The sequence below is a fragment of the Bos mutus genome, chromosome 17 (assembly GCF_027580195.1).
Source record: "Bos mutus isolate GX-2022 chromosome 17, NWIPB_WYAK_1.1, whole genome shotgun sequence".
In the NCBI taxonomy this organism is placed as follows: Eukaryota; Metazoa; Chordata; class Mammalia; order Artiodactyla; family Bovidae; genus Bos; species Bos mutus.
The window spans coordinates 56,822,218-56,842,348 of NC_091633.1; the positions used below are offsets into that span (position 1 = coordinate 56,822,218).

Consider the following 20,131-nt stretch of genomic DNA (forward strand, 5'->3'; position numbering starts at 1 on the left):
CAGTACTCACATGTACAAAAAACCAAAGGCTAAATTTGTCAGATTGGAAATTTACATATATATATGTGTGTGTGTGTGTGTGTGTGTGTGTGTGTGTGTGTGTGTGTATATCACCAAAGTAGTGGGGATATGGAAGTCATGGTCTTCAATATTTTTGGATTAAATTTCTAGTGCCTTACTTTAGGTCACAATCTAAAACTTAACCCCCATAAATGTTATGTCGTTAGCAAACATACTGACATATAATATTAGTTCCTCCAGCCTTTATACGTTACCAAAATATTTAGTTATATATTTCAACATGTGTATGATAGATACACCCTTTATTTACCAGTTGGAAAAAATACCTTTCTAATTTAAGGGTCCTCTCTTACCTCTATCTTAAATAAACAAGTAACAAATTCAACTTGCAAATTATGTTGGTTGACTCATTCCAGTCCTCTGAGGTCTCTGACCTGGAATAGTATGTGGCCTGCCCTTCACAGCTGGCATCTTTGTTCCATCCATAGTGATATTTGTACTTCTTAAATGCACAACAGAAGGTTTCATACTCAGATCCTGAATCTCCCCTGTGAGTGCTGAGATAATTTTTGAAAAAAGTCTTTTCTAACAACCAAATGTGTTTGTATGGCTGAGATGCTCATGTCAGGCCTCAAAGACATCCTCATACACTTATCCAAAAGTTATGGTAGAATGCCACTGAACAAAGAAAATGCCAAGAGACATGAAATGGGGTAAAAGCGAGGGCTTCAGAAACCTCTCATTAGCGGGGAAAACACACAGCACAGAAAGAGCACAGGCGAGCGTCGCTTCACCATGGAGAGACCAGAGCAGTTAAGAGAAAAGTGAAGCTAATGACATGCCAGATGAGCAGCAGCCTTCTCAGTGCATCATATGACGTTCCTTCTTGCAATCTGGGAGCCTGTCCAGTGTTTCCTGTGGTGCTTTTGAGTCAGTCTTTGTAGGAAAGAGATAAGTTCCCTAAAGTTTCTAATTAACGTATGTCCTTGCTGATAGACCCTGGGAAAGAGGCACTTCTTCCTTTCCATTACGGCTTATATTTTAGATTTAATTACTGTAGAAATGAATCAGGAAACATGACTTCAGGCAGAACATTTTAAATGTCGGCGGAGTGATCATATTAATTCTCCATTTTAAAGGATCCATTATCCCATCTTTACGATGACTGATGTGAAAATAATTTTAGGAAAGAGGTTAAAGATGGGAAGACCCTACAAGCCATGGTAGGATGACCCATGTGATGCCATTTTTTGGATAGCTGATTTGTTTGGATAAAGATTTAGTTTTATTTTATGTGTACACTTAAGGACTTGTACATAAAGGAACTGTACTCTTCTTCAAGTGTTTTACATGAAGGAACCTGAGCCCTTCAACTTGAGTTTAAATGTGTTAATGAAATATATCCTCCATTCACATGATCAAAATCTGGTCACATTTTTTACTGCCTAAAATGAATAGAGGGAATACTTAAAATTATTTTATCTTTCATGTCATGAGCTCAAAGTCAAGGAAATGCAGTGAAGTTACTAAATGTTTGGTCCTCCAGTAAAATACGTATTAGGAAAAAAAAAAACCTTAAAATAAAAGAAAAAATAAGGTCTTACTGTACAGCACTGGGAACTATATTCAATATGCTGTGATAAACCATAATGGAAAAGAATATGAAAATGAATATATATACATATGTATAACTAAATAATTTTGCTGTACAGCAGAAATTAACACAATATTGTAAATCAACTACACTTCAATAAAATTTTTTTAAAAAGAAAGAAGTTGAAAACATGTGGGCTACCTTCTCATACAATCCAGTGCTCGGATAAAGAAGTCCTTGTGTAACTGATGCTCATCTCTCAGGATTGAGCACTGTTCAAGCGTCACGGACATCGATGTCCTGTCTTTGGCACTTTTACAACAGGTGAAACGAATGCCATTTAGTTTGCGACAAATCTGTAACAGACATAGAAACGGTTTCTTGTTTATTTGTAGATTACTCTCAAGCATCAGAGTCCTCTAAACACTCCTAGTCTAAACTTACCAAATTTATGCTAATTTTATGAAAGTCAACTATTTCAATATGCCCTGTGGAAAGGAAAAATAATACCTTTTCATTTCAAAAGCTGATGGAATAGATTTAATTTATTTAGCTCTTTGTACATGAGGTGTGGGGCTGTTGAAGGCACGTAAGATGGTAAATATTCCTCAGAGAGAGCGATGCTCTGAGAGGGTATCTAAGCTGCAGGGGCTAATGATAATAATCACAGCTCAGAAGTAACATCTTATTAGTAATGGGGGAAAAAAAATCTGTATTTCCTGGATAAGCCCTTTGAATCTTAAAGAGCTAATACCTTCTCACATATGTTTGAAATAACTTTTGCTAATCTCTGTGGGATAGTATGAGACTTTAAACATCCACGTGGTGCCAAGTGCAGCAGATAAGGAAACCACTCATCAATGTAACTAACAAGAACTAGGACGCCACAAATGGCCACTGTTAATTGCATATCTACTGTGCACCCGGCACAATGCTAATAAATTTCACATAGATCTGCTCTTCCAATTTAATTGCACATGAACCCTGGAGGAAAGCATATTCCTCTTATCTTACAGATGAGAACACTGAAGTTTAGATAGGTAAGATGACTTATGTACAACAGAGCAGAGCCAGGGTACTAATATAACTCTATCTAACAAGGACCAAGTCTTTAACTTCTGTCCTATTCTGCTTCTCTCTGTAATTCTTTTTTTTTTTTCTTGTTATTCTGATGTAAGCCAGAAGAAGAATCTCTGAGCAGCAATAATTTATGGGCTCATTGCCTGCTAGGTAACAGGTGAATCACTCCGTTCTTTTTCCTTCCCTGGCCCTGGTAATGCTCTGATATGAGACACCAATCATCAACGTAGCATCAACAATGTTAATCAACATGCACTTAAGATACATTTAATGTGATGAAATACAGGTCTGCTTTATTATCTGCCATCAAGGAAGCCTTAACAGTTGCCTACTTTGAAAAGAGGGTATAATAATACAGTTCATCAAAGGTTTTTACCATGATTTAAATATGACTCCAACACTTAGCTTAGGATTTACAACTCTTTAATAGACCTTAGGTAAATACTTTCTCACCATCTTTAACATGACTAGAGAAATGTGAGAGCATGATTCAACACATAATCTTTTTTTTATCTAGAAAACTCTAATGTTTTTAAATAAACAGTATTTCAAAATTTTTCATATAAAATAACAAAAGCTTTACTAAATTTATAATAACAGTATATAGACCTCAATGGTCACTTATGAGAGATGATCTTTAAAAAGAGTGAATATTCTTTAAAATGCTCTGTCACAATTATATGCAGCTATCCTATTAAGGATATTTCATGTGTCAAATTTAAAACGAATAGGAAGCTTGGGCAATTCCTTCAAAGCAGACTGGCTGGGTCTTCATTTCTGTATTTCACAACTCTTTAGAGCCAAATGAGTTGTTTAATTTGGCTCTAAATTTAAATTTAACATTTAATTTAACATTAGCTTAATTTAGTGTTTGGTATTTTTAAGTTCTCATTTTCAGTTTTAAAAATTCATTGAGATAAAATCAAATAGCTTTATATTTTTAATTAGAACATAAAACAGTAAAAAAAAAAAGAAGCAATATTTCTTTGTTTTAAAGAAGAAATAGAGACAAAAATTAAAATTTTGTGGAAGATGTTGAAGGGAATTTCTATATTTCTTGAAGAGTAATACCAAGGTCCCTGGTTTACAAAGAGGATACTGAAACTCATGTATCACTCTACAGATATGCTATTTATAGTTAAGCCAATATTCCTACAGAATGTCAAATTTGTACACTATGGGTGTTGTACATTTATCAAGGCAGGCAAACATCCATTCATTCATTCAGTGGGAAGTTGTGAGTAAGCCATATTTGACTGGTATATACATTTCAGCTAAAGTTGAAACTCCAATACTTTGGCCACCTCATGTGAAGAGTTGACTCATTGGAAAAGACCCTGATGCTGGGAGGGATTGGGGACAGGAGGAGAAGGGGACGACAGAGGATGAGATGGCTGGATGGCATCACTGACTCGATGGACAAAAGTTTGGGTGAACTCCAGGAGTTGATGATGGATAGGGAGGCCTGGAGTGCTGCGATTCACGGGGTCGCAAAGAGTCGGACACGACTGAGCGACTGAACTGAACTGATACGTTTCAAAAACATTTTCAGAAAAGTGTAGGATTTATGGGAAATTTCTTTATATATTCAAATAAGAAAACTACATGTACTAGAAAAAACATACATTTGTGGTTCTGTGCATCCTTAACTTAAAAATTTACATGACTGACAATATGTATATAATGACATGTGTATATGTTCCTAAGTTGTCAGATAGCCCTGGGAAATGATCAAACTCCTTTTGTGCTCTCATGTCATTAGTAATGTTGCAAAAATAACTTATGACCTGTCTTTGTGAAATTTTTCTGAGAATTAGCAACCATAGCAGTCTTTGAAGATGTAAAGAGCAGACATGGGAGAAAGAACTATTAAAAACAACCTTCATGTAATGCAGGATGATGCAAAATGGGACCAGTGTAAATGAGCTGCTCAAAAGCAATCTTTCATACTGCTACCTTTCATGTTCTTCCCTGGGGCTCCAAGAGGGCATGAAGGGAAACCAAAGCAGCTTTCCCCCTGCCTTGTTCTTGGTAAATTATTTTATATATACACATGGTAAATTATCCATTCCTTTTTCCCAGAAGAGAGTAAGTAATACTGGACTATAATTGAACTGTTTGCAGTAGGGGAAAGCCTTTGTTTTAAATATTATTGATAGAAAATGAATAGCACACACGAGAAGATCTGTTACACTGAACTCCAAATTACATAAGCAGCCCTGTATGTGCAGTAAGTACAAATATGACATGCATCAAAAAGATCTCCAAAGCGTGTCTTTCCTGATGAAAAGATCCTTTCCTCGTGAAAGGATCTCTGGGCCTGAACGTTTAACAAAATTCATATTTTCACGTGAGCTATGCCTGAATGGTTGCCAGGTAAGAGTTTAAAAATATAGGCACAGTTTTCTCCCTCGATTTTGTAGAAACCTGGGGTGGGAAAGCAAGTATATCTTTTACCTTGAGGGTGCCATTAAATGAGAAAAGACCATATAGAATATAGCTCATTACCCCAAGAGCCATCCATCAGTAATAAATTCTATGCCAATATCGAGATGAACAAGTACATTTGCAAGCTCATTAACAAAGCACTATGTCCAGAAGCCCTACCGAGGCTGTGAGTCAGAGATCTGATAATCACATTCTGTTGAAACCATACTTCTCTAAGGGCATCACTTCAAAACCTTATTGAGATGGGCAATTGACATTGCAACACACAATATCAAGAAAATCACAGACACTTGATTTTAACCTCAAAGTATCAAACACATCCTGAATTTATAAGAAAAGCTAATGAATAGGATTTTTTCTTGCTGAATACATCTTCTATCTTGTGTTCTAGACTATTGATAAGCTAGATGCCTAATCTCTTGAATAATGGAGAGTGACATCTGGTAAGCCAAAGTGCAGAAGTTGGACCCTACAGAGCAGATACCCAATATGCCAATATGCTTGCTGATTGATCATCATGGTGACAAGGAATAATATTTGACAGGAGAGTGCCTACCGTTGCAGCCAGCCACATGATTTCTACATTCTTTCTCTTTTTGGCTTGGATATTTTGATGGAGATTTTCGAGTAATCCTTTTAAATCATTCTGTTCTTGAAAATGTGAAATGTCTGAAAAACAAGAAAGGAGGGGAAAAAGGGAAATTTGTGTTAGAGTTAAGCTGCCCACAGGGTTTTTTTAAACATATTTGTAAATGCAGTTTCCAAAACAACAAATGCCACTTTGGAGCAGAGAGTATTTGAGGATAATCATACTTCCTTACTTACTCATACTTTACTTAGAAATATGCCTCAGTTTCCCTCATTCCCTATGGTGTATAACCGGTGATATAATACTCACCAAGAAGGGAAAAGTTTTAATGATGAGGGCTGCCTCACTTCAATGAAAGCATACAATGTGGATGAGGTGTGAGACACAACTTTTCATTTTTGGTGACCAAGCAGCTAGTTTGAATCACGAGATTATATCAAACTGAACATCTCAGAGGTGAAATTTGGAGTTCAACCAAAACACATGAAATCAGTTTCTACACAGCAAGATTCAACTTAGGCGATACTGACATTTTGGACTGGCTAACACACGGTTGAGAATGGGCCTATAGTCTGTGTTGTGGGATGTTAAATTGCATTCTGACCTCTATCATTTAGAAGTCATTATTACCCTTGCATTGTGATAATCAAAAATATCTTCAGACATTGCAAATGTGCCTTGTAAAGTCTATTCTGGTTGAGAACAAGTGCCATTAAGGAGCAGAGGTATGGATGGAAAGAGGAACAACGCAAGAGGCAATATTTAATTAAATGCGATAACTGAGGAAGGGAGCAGGAAGTGACCAATTGCTCAGATCTCTACATACTCATAACTAGAGCACGGGTAGCCAATGGCATATGGTTCATATTTAAACCTAAGGAAATGTACATTATGACACAGTGTCCCTGAGTCTCAGGGAGATGGAATTCAAGTTTAGAATACAGAGATGGACACAAAAAGCCTAAGAGAATGGTTGGGTTAGTACCATCATACTACACGCTACCATGGAATCCACAAATTAAGGGATGAAGAACTCCTGAGAGCTATAACTGAGGCTAAAAGCAGCAGAAAATACATAAGAACAATATGGACTATACCCAAGCTACATTGTAACATTAAAGAGATAGATATGTTCCTGAATCTAATCACATTAAAAATGACACAAATAAGCTTTAATTATAATGAAGCTTTACATTTTCCAAAATTGTACTAGATATTTCCTTTTATTAAAATAATATATCTGAGTAGTTCTTGACTTCAGCTCCAGAGAGTAGAGGAAATATTTCCTAATAAAATATATTTGCAATTTATATCTACCAAGAATGGAAGTGGTTGGTGAAATGGAACTAAGCATTGAAAACAATTATATATCATCTTGAATTTCATGTCCACAAAATAGAAGAAGGTCAGGACAATCCAGATTCATATCCTGTTTTAAGGAGGTGAGATGCAAATTTTTAAATAAATATATGCATGATTCCACTTTATTAGTTCCTAAATGGGAAAACTGTCAAAAGTCAATTTTTTTACTGTGTAACTATAGATGATTCCTTTTTCCTTTTCTAATTTTTTTGGCCACAATGTGTATGCAGGATCTAAGTTTCCCAACCAGGGATAGAACCCACACCCCCTGCATGGGAAGCATGGAGCCTTAATCACTGGCTGACCAGGGAAGTCCCAATGATTCTGTTAAGACAGAGAAACTTTCCCTAAAAACCTCACATTGTTAGGCAGGAGACTCTGATACACAGAGACTTGAACAGGACACAGGTTAAGGATAAAGGGGAGGAGGCGTAAATACAGAAGGCCTTGAAGAGAATTGCTGAGTCAGCGCAGGACTCAAGAGCTAATGGAAAACACCAAGGACAGGCATGGTGCCTTCTAACTGATGCTTATAGAGCAGGAGGAGTAAGTCAGGCCTGCCATCACGCCTCTTAATGCTGATAAATGGCAAACAAAATAAAACCCCAATAATCCATGGCTTAGAATAATACTCAGCAATTTTAAATGATGAAAAAGGGGTATCATTGACATAGAAAGTGACCTTGACATTGCTGAAAGGAAAAATCAGTCATATTAATAAATGAATTTATTTCTATAACACCGTGTGTGCATGTGAATTTATTTGTGTGCCACTGTGTGTGCACACGCTTGCCTCTCTATGAAACCGCTGGCAGAACAAGACATCGGTTTAGATACTAACAGCATTCATCTTTGGGTTGTGAGACTTAGGGTGATTTTTCAGCTGCTTTTTAAAACACATATATATTTTATATTGAAATATAATTGATTAACAGTGTGTTAGTTTCAGGTGTAAAGCAAAGTGATTCAGTTATACCTATACATGTACCTATTCTTTCTCAAATTCTTTTCCAGTTTAGGCTATTACAGAATATTGAGCAGAGTTCCCTGTGCTAAACAGTAGATTCTTGTTGGTTATCTATTTTAAATATAGCCGTGTGCACATGTCAATCCCAAACTCCCAATCTATCCCTCACTCAACTGCTTTTTTATGTCATTTGAGACACTTACAATAAATATGCATTGCTTTAAAACAGTAGTTATTTTAAAAGCAAGGGAGAACACAGTACACATGTATAAGAAAAGGGGAAAAAACCCTGAATTCTCATAATACAAAGACCTGACCGCCAAGTCTCCAAGGTCGCAGGGTGGGATAGATTTTTAAACCATTATTAACTGCAGTCAAGTGTATGCGGTCATGGGCTATGACACAACAGTAAAAATAATATTAGGGGTCTAAGAAAAGGAGTGGGCAATTCAATGAAGAATAGTTGGATTTGGAAGGGTTTCTAACAAAGGTAATGCTTTGTGTCTAATGAGAGCATTTTATGGTGAGAGAAAAGTGTCAGCAAAGGCATGGACCTATGAGGAAAAGTGGGAGTTCACCACGTCCTTGGAGAGCATGATCTCAGAGGCAAGAATTATGAAGAGTTTTGCTACTATTCTGAGATATCTGAACTTCTTCCTTAAAAAATGGGAGCACCTGGTGAATTTTAAATATGGACATAACCATATCTGACAGGTCCCTGAGACACTTTCCAAAATCACCTGGTATAAATGACTTTCAAACATTTTTGAAAGGAATACAAAAGAATTTTACTTCATATAATTGTCCAGTTAGGCACACGTTTATCCCTTTGTAACACACATTTTATGAAATCTATTTACCCCTGGGCTTCACTGGTGACTTAGATGGTAAAGAATCTGCTTGCAATGCAGGAGACCCAAGCTTGATCCCTGGGTTGGGAAGATCCCCTGGAGAAGGGAATGACTACTCACTCCAATATTCTTGCCTGGGAAATCCCATGGACAGAGAAGCCTGGCAAGCTACAGTCCATGGGTAGCAAGAGTCAGACAGGACTGAGCTACTCACACTTTCATATTCACATTCCATGTTGCTTTCTTTTGAATGTTGGTCCCAACCCACCAAATTGATTTAACATCTAAATCATGTCAACATGAAAAAAAAAAAAAAAATCTTGCAAAGCATGGATTTAAGGTAAGTCTATATTCAAGATGTTTAGGTGACTGTTTCATAAGGTTCATAGTCAGAGGAGACAAGTCAAAAACCCAGTGTCTCCAGTACTGTGCCAATAATTTTCCTCCAAACTGTGTTAGTGTCTTCATAGTTGGCTGGTGGCATAAAAAAGCAATTGGCAGTATTAAAACAATAGACCGGGCTTCTTCAGAACTCTGAGAATCCAGAACAAAGCATAATAACTTTTCAAAATGATTTAGTTTCATAGTTGATGTGAAGATTTTTAAATCAGCCATTTTAAACAGACTACAAGGTTCCTAAAATAAGTCAAACAAATGGCCATCCTTTGCTCATTTCTACCACATAAAGACAGTGCTTTCAGATACATAGAAATGATGATCCGTAGAAATTTCACTCCTTCTCCTTATGGCATGCTTTTTAGAAGGAAGACATTTGATGATCTTAAATTTTTCAAGCCAGTTTCTATTTCTGTAATGATAAAACTTGCTTTATTCAGAGCACACCCCTATCAGTCCATCACTTTGATTGAGGCCGATTTTTTTTTTAACCTGACACAAATCCTGCAGGCCCAGGAATTCCAGTCTGGTTCTAGAAACATGCAGAGTTAGTAATGACCAAATAGGTGAGATTTCAAGATGTAATGATAGATCCTGAAATAGCAACTGAAAATCCCGCTATCCATGGAACGTGGATGGGTTTTGTTACTGAACCAACTGGGGTCTGCGCACCCACTCGGAGGGAAGCTAATCTACTGACTCTGAGTTGAGGTGAAGATACGTGCTGTGTTTCCTGTGGAGCACCAAGCAAGGAGTCCCGGACGGCTAGTGCTCAAAAGGCCTGAACCCCCCAACTGACCTCAGCAAAGCATTTTTAAAGGCAAAATGAGGGAGTGGCTTCCCAGGGTATGTGATCACCTTGTGCACAGTTCTCTGATTGGTTGATGGTGACGTAACAGGGCAGTGTCACAGGGGTTAACATCATACCTCGGGCGCCAAGAGGTCTGGGGGTTACATGCTCATGGTAGTCAGCAATTGACTTCTTCCATTTGTAATACAACTCAGAAAGGTGCATCAGATACTGTTATCTGGGTACTTTGGAGAGGAACTACAGCAGAGTGTCTAGGGGAGGGGTGTGTCCCATGAAGGCCTCATATAGAGTGTCCTGCTCAGGTACAGTTTCCTCCAATGTAAATATAGCCGATAAATGTTGCTCTTGATACTCACTCCTGCATTACTCTAGGACTGGATTTAGACAGAGCAACTGAATCTCCATACTTATCTCAGTAAGAGTATTCTTGTTGTCAAGCAGGGTTTAAGAAAGTAATCAGAAGGTGAAAGGTACAAGAATTTGCATTGTATTATTGGCTATATTAAATAGCAGCAAAAATCTAAATGATGATTAAAGAGAAGTAATCTGTCATATATTTATATATCTATATAATGACATGGAATCTAATTCCTTGTACCTCAGATGGTAAAGAACCTGTCTGCAGTGCAGGAGACCTGGGTTCAATCCCTAGGTTGGGAAGGTACCCTGGAGGAGGGAATGGCAAACCACTCCAGTTTTTTTTTTTTTTTTTTTTAACTCCAGTATTCTTGCCTGGAGAATTCCATGGACAGGGGATCCTGGCAGGCCACAGTCCACAGGATTGCAGAAGTCAAGACACGACTAAGTGACAAATATACATACAAAATGAATAAACATGCTGTACGTATTAACATGAATGTATACTAAGAACTATATTGAGCAAAAAGCAAAAAGATTCAGATAAGATAAAAGCAATAATATAAAGCCAAATGTGCAAAAATGTACCATATTTTTATGGATACATACATATAGAGAAAAATCTGAGAATATAAAATACCACATTCAGGATATTGATTTTCTTAGGGAAGGAAAAGTTCGGGATGAGAACCAAACAGGGCACAAAGGAGATTTCCAGTCTGTCTAGAAATACATGTTTCCTACAAAATTTCTGAGACTGACTGATGGGTTTCAACATGTTTGTATTTGATGATTTGTGCTTTTTTGTTGTTACTTGGAACTTTCATCATTCTTTTTAAAGAAAGCACTGAGCCAAGATTCTAGGAAATGATTTCTAATGCCAACTCCATCCCTGCTTTGACATGTTGTCACAGACAAGTAGGTTAACCCTCTGTCCCTGCTTCCTGAACCGCAGAGTGAGAACAATAGTTCCATCATGCTTCATCAACTTGAGGTGGGAAACAATGAATAAAAGTCTTGGCAGAAGAGGTGACATTTTTAAACTCTGCATCAACTCTGAAAAACAGAGGAAGATATTTGTGGTTCTTAAGAAAGAGCTCATCGCCTCAGATAGAAAGCTACTTTCTCAGGCAAAAGTCAGCATTTATCCAAAGTAAGAAATATACCCTGACACAGACACAGGTGCACACACGGTCATGATTCCAAACATTTCCCCAAAGCCAGTGACTGTGCTCCCACCACTCCCTGATGGGACAGAGCAGCTAAGTTCAGAGTCACTTTGCCGTAGCTATTTTTGCCCTGTTTTGTCAAATGGGATTTCTTGAACAACAACAGTTCTGAATATGACATTGACCTGATTCAAAGGCAGGGTGCTGACAAGTGAGAGGAATGAGACCATGAACTCTCAGCTCATTGAACTGTGATGCTAATGAGGCCAAGGCAATAGCTGCATCACCTCACGGTCAAATGACTTTGTATTTTCAGAGAAGGTTCCAAGATGAAATAGAATTCACAGCTGCCTTCCCATCACCTTCCACCCATTTCTCAGTGGGGAGCAGGCACAACATTAACAAGGATCTATCACACCCTCATTCTGGAGTCAAGTGGTATAAACTCATCTCCGTTGAAATCAGGACTACTTCAGGAATGAGCATCTAAATGTCAGCCAATCGGAACTTGACTTTGACCTTGGAAACTGTTTCAGGGTTATGTAAGTGACCTAAATTGTTCCAAATAAGTGAGGGTCAGGCCTCTGTGAAGCAGAAGAGGAGGAAAGCTCTTTTAATCTCATTACTTTAACATACAATTGACATGGGCTTCCCCGGTGGCTCAGGGGTAAAGAATCCATCTGCAATGCAGAAGACCCAGGTTTGATCCCTGGGTTGGAAAGATCCCCTGGAGGAGGGCATGGCAATTCACTCCAGTATTCTTGCCTGGAGTCTGGCAGGCTACACTACATAGGGTCATAAAGGGTCAGACATGATTGAAGTGATTGAGCCCGCATGCACAGTTGAGCATGGAGATTAGAAGAAGGATAAAGTCAACACTAAGAGTGATGAAATAGGGGAGAAAAGTATCTTTTCAGTGCTTCTAAGGGACTGAACCAACCCTTTCTTAAAGGGTTGCCTACGTTACCAATGACATTTTCAGTTCTTTTTTTAAGTGATGCCAGGTTGAGTTAGGGTTTCTGTCACTTTCAACCAAAAGCATTCTAAGGTACATATCTGGTTATACAGGGATTTTTAACACTGACTAGCCATATTGCAAATGTGTAATCCTGCATTAGAGGTGAGGAATCACAAATAAGTAGGAGTACTAATGGAAAGCATCCCATCCATCACTTCTACAGTGATGGTTTTAAAACATCTTTGTTTTACATTCTTTGACACTGCTTCTATTAAGAAGATGGCATCTTTGTACCTTCATCTGGAAGCTGGGTGGGCTTGTGACTGTGTTGACAAATAGAGCATGGCAGATGTGATGCTCTGTGACGTCAAGGTCATAAGTAACCATGAAGCTGCTGTCTTACTTTCCTGGAGTGTTGCTGTCTATATTCCATCTTTGAGGGTATCGCATCTGGTAACCCCTGCACTAGGTTTGCAGAGGCCCAAGTCACGTGGAGGGTCTTATTTAGGTATGCTAGTTAATAGCTTCAGCTGAGCCCAGCTTTCGAGCCATCCTAGCCCAGGTGTCAGAATGAGTACAGAAGCCTGTTGCTGCTGCTAAGTCGCTTCAGTCGTGTCTGACTCTGTGCAACCCTATAGACAGCAGCCCACTAGGCTCCCCAGTCCCTGGGATTCTCCAGGCAACAACACTGGAGTGGGTTGCCATTGCCTTCTCTAGCAGAAGCTGGTAGACAATGTCATTTCCCAGTCATTTTAAGGGACACCAGCCATTCTTCTTTCCAAACGACATTCTTGGTGTAGGGAGAAACACCCTGCCTGAACACCTCCTAACCTACAGAACCTGTGAGCACAAATAAAATGATTCTCATTTTAATCAGTAAACATGGAATGATTTATTACCTTGTAATAAATTACCAAAACAACTACAGTAAGGAAAAAAAAAATCTTAGAAGGGACTGTATTTCTAAGTATGAAAAAAATGAACATATGATAAATAATGCTTTTACAGTCCACTCTGGTTAGTGATAAGAAAGCCTTCCTCAGTGATCAATGCACAGAAATAGAGGAAAACAACAGAATGGGAAAGACTAGAGATCTCTTCAAGAAAATGAGAGATACCAAGGGAACATTTCATGCAAAGATGGGCTTGATAAAGGACAGAAATGATATGGACCTAACAGAAGCAGAAGATATTAAGAAGAGATGGCAAGAATACACAGAAGAACTGTACAAAAAAAAACCTTCATGACCCAGATAATCACGGTGGTGTGATCACTCACCTAGAGCCAGACATCCTGGAATGTGAGGTCAAGTGGGCCTTAGAAAGCATCACTATGAACAAAGCTAGTGGAGGTGATGGAATTCCAGTTGAGCTCTTTCAAATTCTGAAAGATGATGCTGTGAAAGTGCTGCACTCAATATGCCAGCAAATTTGGAAAACTCAGCAGTGGCCACAGGACTGGAAAAGGTCAGTTTACATTCCAATCCCAAAGAAAGGCAATGCCAAAGAATGCTCAAACTACCACACAATTGCACTCATCTCACACGCTAGTAAAGTAATGCTCAAAATTCTCCAAGCCAGGCTTCAGCAATACGTGAACCGTGAACTTCCAGTTGTTCAAGCTGGTTTTAGAAAAGGCAGAGGAACCAGAGACCAAATTGCCAACATCCGCTGGATCACTGAAAAAGCAAGAGAGTTCCAGAAAAACATCTATTTCTGCTTTACTGACTATGCCAAAGCCTTTGACTATGTGGATCACAACAAACTGTGGAAAATTCTGAAAGAGATGGGAATACCAGACCACCTGACCTGCTCTTGAGAGATTTGTATGCAGGTCAGGAAGCAACAGTTAGAACTGGACATGGAACAACAGACTGGTTCCAAATAGGAAATGGAGTACATCAAAGCTGTATATTGTCACCCTGCTTATTTAACTTCTATGCAGAGTACATCATGAGAAACGCTGGGCTGGAAGAAGCACAAGCTGGAATCAAGATTGCCGGGAGAAATATCAATAACCTCAGATATGCAGATGACACCACCCTTATGGCAGAAAGTGAAGAGGAACTAAAAAGCCTCTTGATGAAAGTGAAAGAGGAGAGTGAAAAAGTTGGCTTAAAACTCAACATTCAGAAAATGAAGATCATGGGATCTGGTCCCATCACTTCATGGGGAATAGATGGGGAAACAGTGGAAACAGTGTCAGACTTTATTTTTTTGGGCTCCAAAATCACTGCAGATGGTGACTGCAGCCATGAAATTAAAAGACGCTTACTTCTTGGAAGGAAAGTTATGATCAACCTAGACAGCATATTCAAAAGCAGAGACATTACTTTGCCAACAAAGGTCCGTCTAGTCAAGTCTATGGTTTTTCCAGTGGTCATGTACGGATGTGAGAGTTGGACTGTGAAGAAAGTTGAGTGCCAGAGAATTGATGCTTTTGAACTGTGGTGTTGGAGAAGACTCTTGAGAGTTCCTTGGACTGCAAGGAGATCCAACCAGTCCATTCTGAAGGAGATCAGCCCTGGGATTTCTTTGGAAGGAATGATGCTAAATAAAGCTGAAACTCCAATACTTTGGCCACCTCATGCGAAGAGTTGACTCATTGGAAAAGACCCTGATGCTGGGAGGGATTGGGGGCAGGAGGAGAAGGGGACAACAGAGGATGAAATGGCTGGATGGCATCACTGACTCGATGGACGTGAGTCTGAGTGAACTCCAGGAATTGGTAATGGACAGGGAGGCCTGGCGTGCTGTGATTCATGGGGTCGCAAAGAGTTGGACACGACTGAGGGACTGAACTGAACTGGTTAGAGCTACATTCTGTAACTTTGTATCTTTTCTATAATTGATTCTGAAATAATTACAGTCAGGTGTACTAGCAAGCAAACAAATGCAATTAGTCAAAAGCCAATGAGATGTCTTAAAATTGTTAATTATGTTTTTGGGGGCTATAAAATCCTGAAAATTATGAAGAAAAAGCCCCACTGAAACCATCTTTCTTTGAATTGTATTTTCAATTTACAATTTATGAAAAAAGCAATATTAGAAATCAAATATCAAACTCCCAACATGATCAGAACTGAATAATATTTTGGCCTATATTCTTGCATTGTTTCATCTTAAATAAATTTCAAGGTTGCATCACCCATAGTAAAGAAAAAGACACACTTCAAAACTAGTGTTAAAATATATTAAAAGTAATATGTTAACAATTCTTTTAGAATTTCCACACTCACTATTGCACATTGAAGGCCATGGGACTTGGTGTATAGGGAGAATATTATAACACATTCATATTTTTCTATTTTCTTTTTTTCCAAAGAAATCATTCATGATTTAATTTCAGAATCTCTGAGCAATGTAGAATCATGTTGAGGGCTGGGAGATGGACTGTAGGCAGGTGATACTCAAAAATTGAAGTTCTGCTTTCCTCTAGACATAGAGATATTTTTATTAATGGAAATCAGAAAATGTGAGTATGAAAAGGGTCTTTATGCAAATAAATCCCCAGGTCAGTCTTCCTGAGAAGACTAGTTGCACTACTTGGATTATTTTTTGCCTACTTTCAAGGGGCCTGGGTCCTTAGCACTGAGGAGCATTGGATGGTCACCTTTTTTCCTTCCAACTCAATTTCCAAGTTCCCCACATTTCAAAGCAACAGTAAGAAATAGCTGTTGAGAGCACACACTACACACAAAAATCTGAAGACCAAAGCAAGAATAGATTTCTCAAAGCTTAGGACTGAGACGGAAGCAGCTTTGGGGGTAACTTCAGCATCCCAGCTCTATGCCCATGTAGGAGTCAGGCCTCCCCCTCTTAAATATACCAAGGTCAAATGGGAGCCCAGAGAGGTAGACACATAACATGGCTTCCTCTGCAAAGGAAGGGCTCAACTCTGCTATGGCCCTCCTTTTTCTGATAATGAAGAAGGAACTGACTCCAAAACCATCAGAAAAGAGGAAAAAGAAAAAAGAAGGCAGTTGACAAGAATGGGCTTTTCTCCAATGGTCTCTGACATCTCTTTAGGTTCCTGGAGGCAAGTAAGAATGAGATATTGACAGACTCACTGACTTAGAGAAAGAACTTATGGTTACCAGAGCAGGAAGTGGGGAGCAGAGGGACAGACCGGGAGTTTGGTATTGACATATCACACTGCTGCTGCTCCTGCTAAGTCGCTTCAGTTGTGTCTGACTCTGCGACCCCATAGATGGCAGCCCACCAGGCTCCCCCGTCCCTGGGATCCTCCAGGTGAGAACACTGGAGTGGGTTGCCATTTCCTTCTCCAACGCATGAAAGTGAAAAGTGAAAGTGAAGTCGCTCAGTCGTGTCCGACTCTGTGTGACCCCATGGACGGCAGCCCACCAGGCTCCTCTGTCCATGGGATTTTCCATGGGATTTACTCCGTCCACGGGCAAGAGTACTGGAGTGGGGTGCCATTCACTAGTATGCTTAAAATAGATAACCAACTACTGTATAGCACAGGGAACACTGCTCAATATTCTGTAGTAACCTAAATAATTTGAAATAATTTGTAAAAGAACAGGTGTATAACTGAATCACTTTGCTGATGCCTGAAACTAACACAACATTGTTAATCAACTATGCTTCAATATAAAATAAAAATAAAAAAAGCATGAATCTTGACTGTTTCATACTATATAAATAAAATAAATAACTCCTGAGGTATTTAAAAAGTCATAAATGAGGTAAAACAGAGGAAGACGATTTTGGAAATGAGGCTGCTTTGCAAGGCTCTACAATGAAAAGAGGTAATAAGAATATAAGGCCTTCCTTTTTTCCCTTTCATGTAGCTCCTTTTTGGCTTGAAGTGACCTGTAGTTTGATAATCTAGGATTCTCATGTATTTATAATTTATTGACAGTAACAAAATGTATTAATCTATGCATATTGCCATAGTTCCCTTTTCTGATGTGCCTGATAAAGATAATTTTATCTTTGAGTCTTTGATTCGTGACCCCTACCTGACTTCAAAGAAGAATTGTGTTGTATCTGGAGTTGTATTCTGAAAAACTGGAAGCATGAAGAAATATGGGTAGTCGGGAAGGTGAACTGGATTGTAACAAAGGCCCCTGCACTCGTGGTTCTTGGAGAGGTGAAATGGTAGGTAGAGAGTGAATGTTTGGGAGAGTGATTTCTCAATAGATGACTGAATTACAGATTTGGAAAAAAAGGCATTTCAAAAGTAAAATAAGTTGCTGTCTCCTTTTTGATGTTTAATTCACAGTTGGAACTAATTTGTACTTATCTTTATGCGCTGGGCACTTTACAGGGTGTGGGCTTCCCTTGGAGCTCAGTTGGTAAGGAATCTGCCTGCAGTGCAGGAGACCCGGGTTAGAGCCCTGGATTGGGAAGATCCCCTGGAGAAGGAAATGGCAACCCACTCCAGTCTCCTTGCCTGGAAAATCTCATGCACAGAGCAGCCTGGTGGGCTGCAGTCCATGGGGTTGCAAAGAGTCGGGCACGACTGAGCAACTAACACTTACTTACAGGATGTGATACTATCTTGAAACTGAATTCCCAAGAAGCTGGAATTAAATCAGGTCAAATTCAGATATTTATTTCCAAAAGGCAAGATGAGTCCTAAGATTTCTAATACACCCCTCACACCTCACTGTGGGACCAATGAATTATCCTAACAGTGGTGATTTCAGGAGCTCATCCTTATGAGGGTGCTCCAAAAATAATGCACTTTTTTAAAAAAGATTACCAGAGAAGCAATGATCCATATAGCTAGCTATATGGAGAGATCCATATAGAGAGCTGGGCTTCCCTTGTGGCTCAGCAGATAAAGAATTCGTCTGCAATGCAAGAGACCAATCCCTAGGTTGGAAAGATCCCCTGCAAAAGGGAAAGACTGCCCACTCAGTATTCTGGCCTGGAGAATTCCATGGAATGTATAGTCCATGGGGTCACAAACAGTTGGACATGACACAGTGACTTCCACTTTCATATAGATAGCTACTGGTGATGGACAGGGAGGCCTGGCATGCTGCGATTCATGGGGTTGCAAAGAGTCGGACACGACCGAACAACTGAACTGAACTGAAAGAGCTTTGCAATCAAATTCAACTAGATCAATGCATGTACACAGGAAAAACAGAACTCTCTTGAGAAGCTCAAAGCACATACAACCATTATCTTATCTGTCTTGCTAATGTTTATAAGTGCAGTGTGACAACTTCTCATCCTGGAAACTGACACTGAAAATATTAACTTCCTTTCTCCAGTGAGATAATGGTAGATGATGAACAGGTACATAAGGATTAATTATTCTCATTTAGCTCATAATTAAATGGAGACACTCAAAGCATCAAGTGATTCACCTAAATGAACTTTTAATTGAATTCATATCTTTGGATTTCATGCCATTTGGTGCATACTAGATAGACAGGTTTACTGGGAGTCCAGCCAATCTTCAGTGAGTGGTGAAGTCTAAAGAAAGAAGACCCCACTGGGAAAAAAAGGAATGTAGAAAAATGGAAGGATGACTAAAAGGCTAGAAATGTGAGTCTTGATCCACACAAACTGGAGAACAGGGTTGATGCATCTGATTTGTGAGGGGCATGAAGTGACAAAGAAGATGCAGAGATCAACGGTGACTTGAACAGGGAGGTGGCCATTTGCATGTGTGTATGCAAAGATGTGTGTCTATCTTTGTTACTTGTAGCGTTGTTTGTATTCACTGCTGTGATTCACCCTACAAGTTAAGAGACACTAGAAGTCTATGTCTGGTTTTACATGATACAGAAAATTAAAACTGAATATTCTTTTGTTATCACTTTTCAAAAAGATACAGGACTGCTTTAAGAGACATCAAATTAAAAAATGAACTTAATCTAAAAATTTTAACAGGTCAGTACATCAGAGTCTGTTCTGCAATGAGCTGAAAATAAAATTTCATTTCAGAAGATCAGGGTCCTTCGACAGCAGTCGAATAGTAGCAGCGCCAAAGCCTTTGACTGTGTGGATCACAACAAACTGTGGAAAATTCTGAAAGAGACGGGAATACCAGACCACCTGACCTGCCTCTTGAGAAACCTATATGCAGGTCAGGAAGCAATAGTTAGAACTGGACATGGAACAGACTGGTTCCAAATAGGAAAAGGAGTACGTCGAGGCTGTATATTGTCATCCTGCTTATTTAACTTCTATGCAGAGTACATCATGAGAAACGCTGGACTGGAAGAAACACAAGCTGGAATCAAGATTTCCAGGAGAAATATCAATAACCTCAGGTATGCAGATGACACCACCCTTATGGCAGAAAGTGAAGAGGAACTAAAAAGCCTCTTGATGAAAGTGAAAGAGGAGAGTGAAAAAGTTGGCTTAAAGCTCAACATTCAGAAAATGAAGATCATGGCATCTGGTCCCATCACTCCATGGGAAATAGATGGGGAAACAGTGGAAACAGTGTCAGACTTTATTTTTGGGGGGTCCAAAATCACTGCAGATGGTGACTGCAGCCATGAAATTAAAAGACGCTTACTCCTTGGAAGGAAAGTTA

The 20,131-nt window shown here is 39.0% G+C and overlaps 1 protein-coding gene across 6 annotated transcripts in view; it reads right to left on the minus strand.

The window, feature by feature from the left end:
- The window catches only part of INPP4B (inositol polyphosphate-4-phosphatase type II B), an 857,173-nt gene that overhangs the window by 43,239 nt on the left and 793,803 nt on the right, over window positions 1-20,131 (minus strand). For all 6 annotated transcript variants that reach the window (XM_070386586.1, XM_070386587.1, XM_070386583.1 and 3 more), the window contains 2 exons: window positions 5,700-5,812; window positions 1,817-1,971 (listed from right to left, as the gene is read on the minus strand). In XM_070386586.1, coding sequence (XP_070242687.1) covers window positions 1,817-1,971; window positions 5,700-5,812 — 268 coding nt within the window. The remainder of the gene's footprint in view (window positions 1-1,816; window positions 1,972-5,699; window positions 5,813-20,131) is intronic.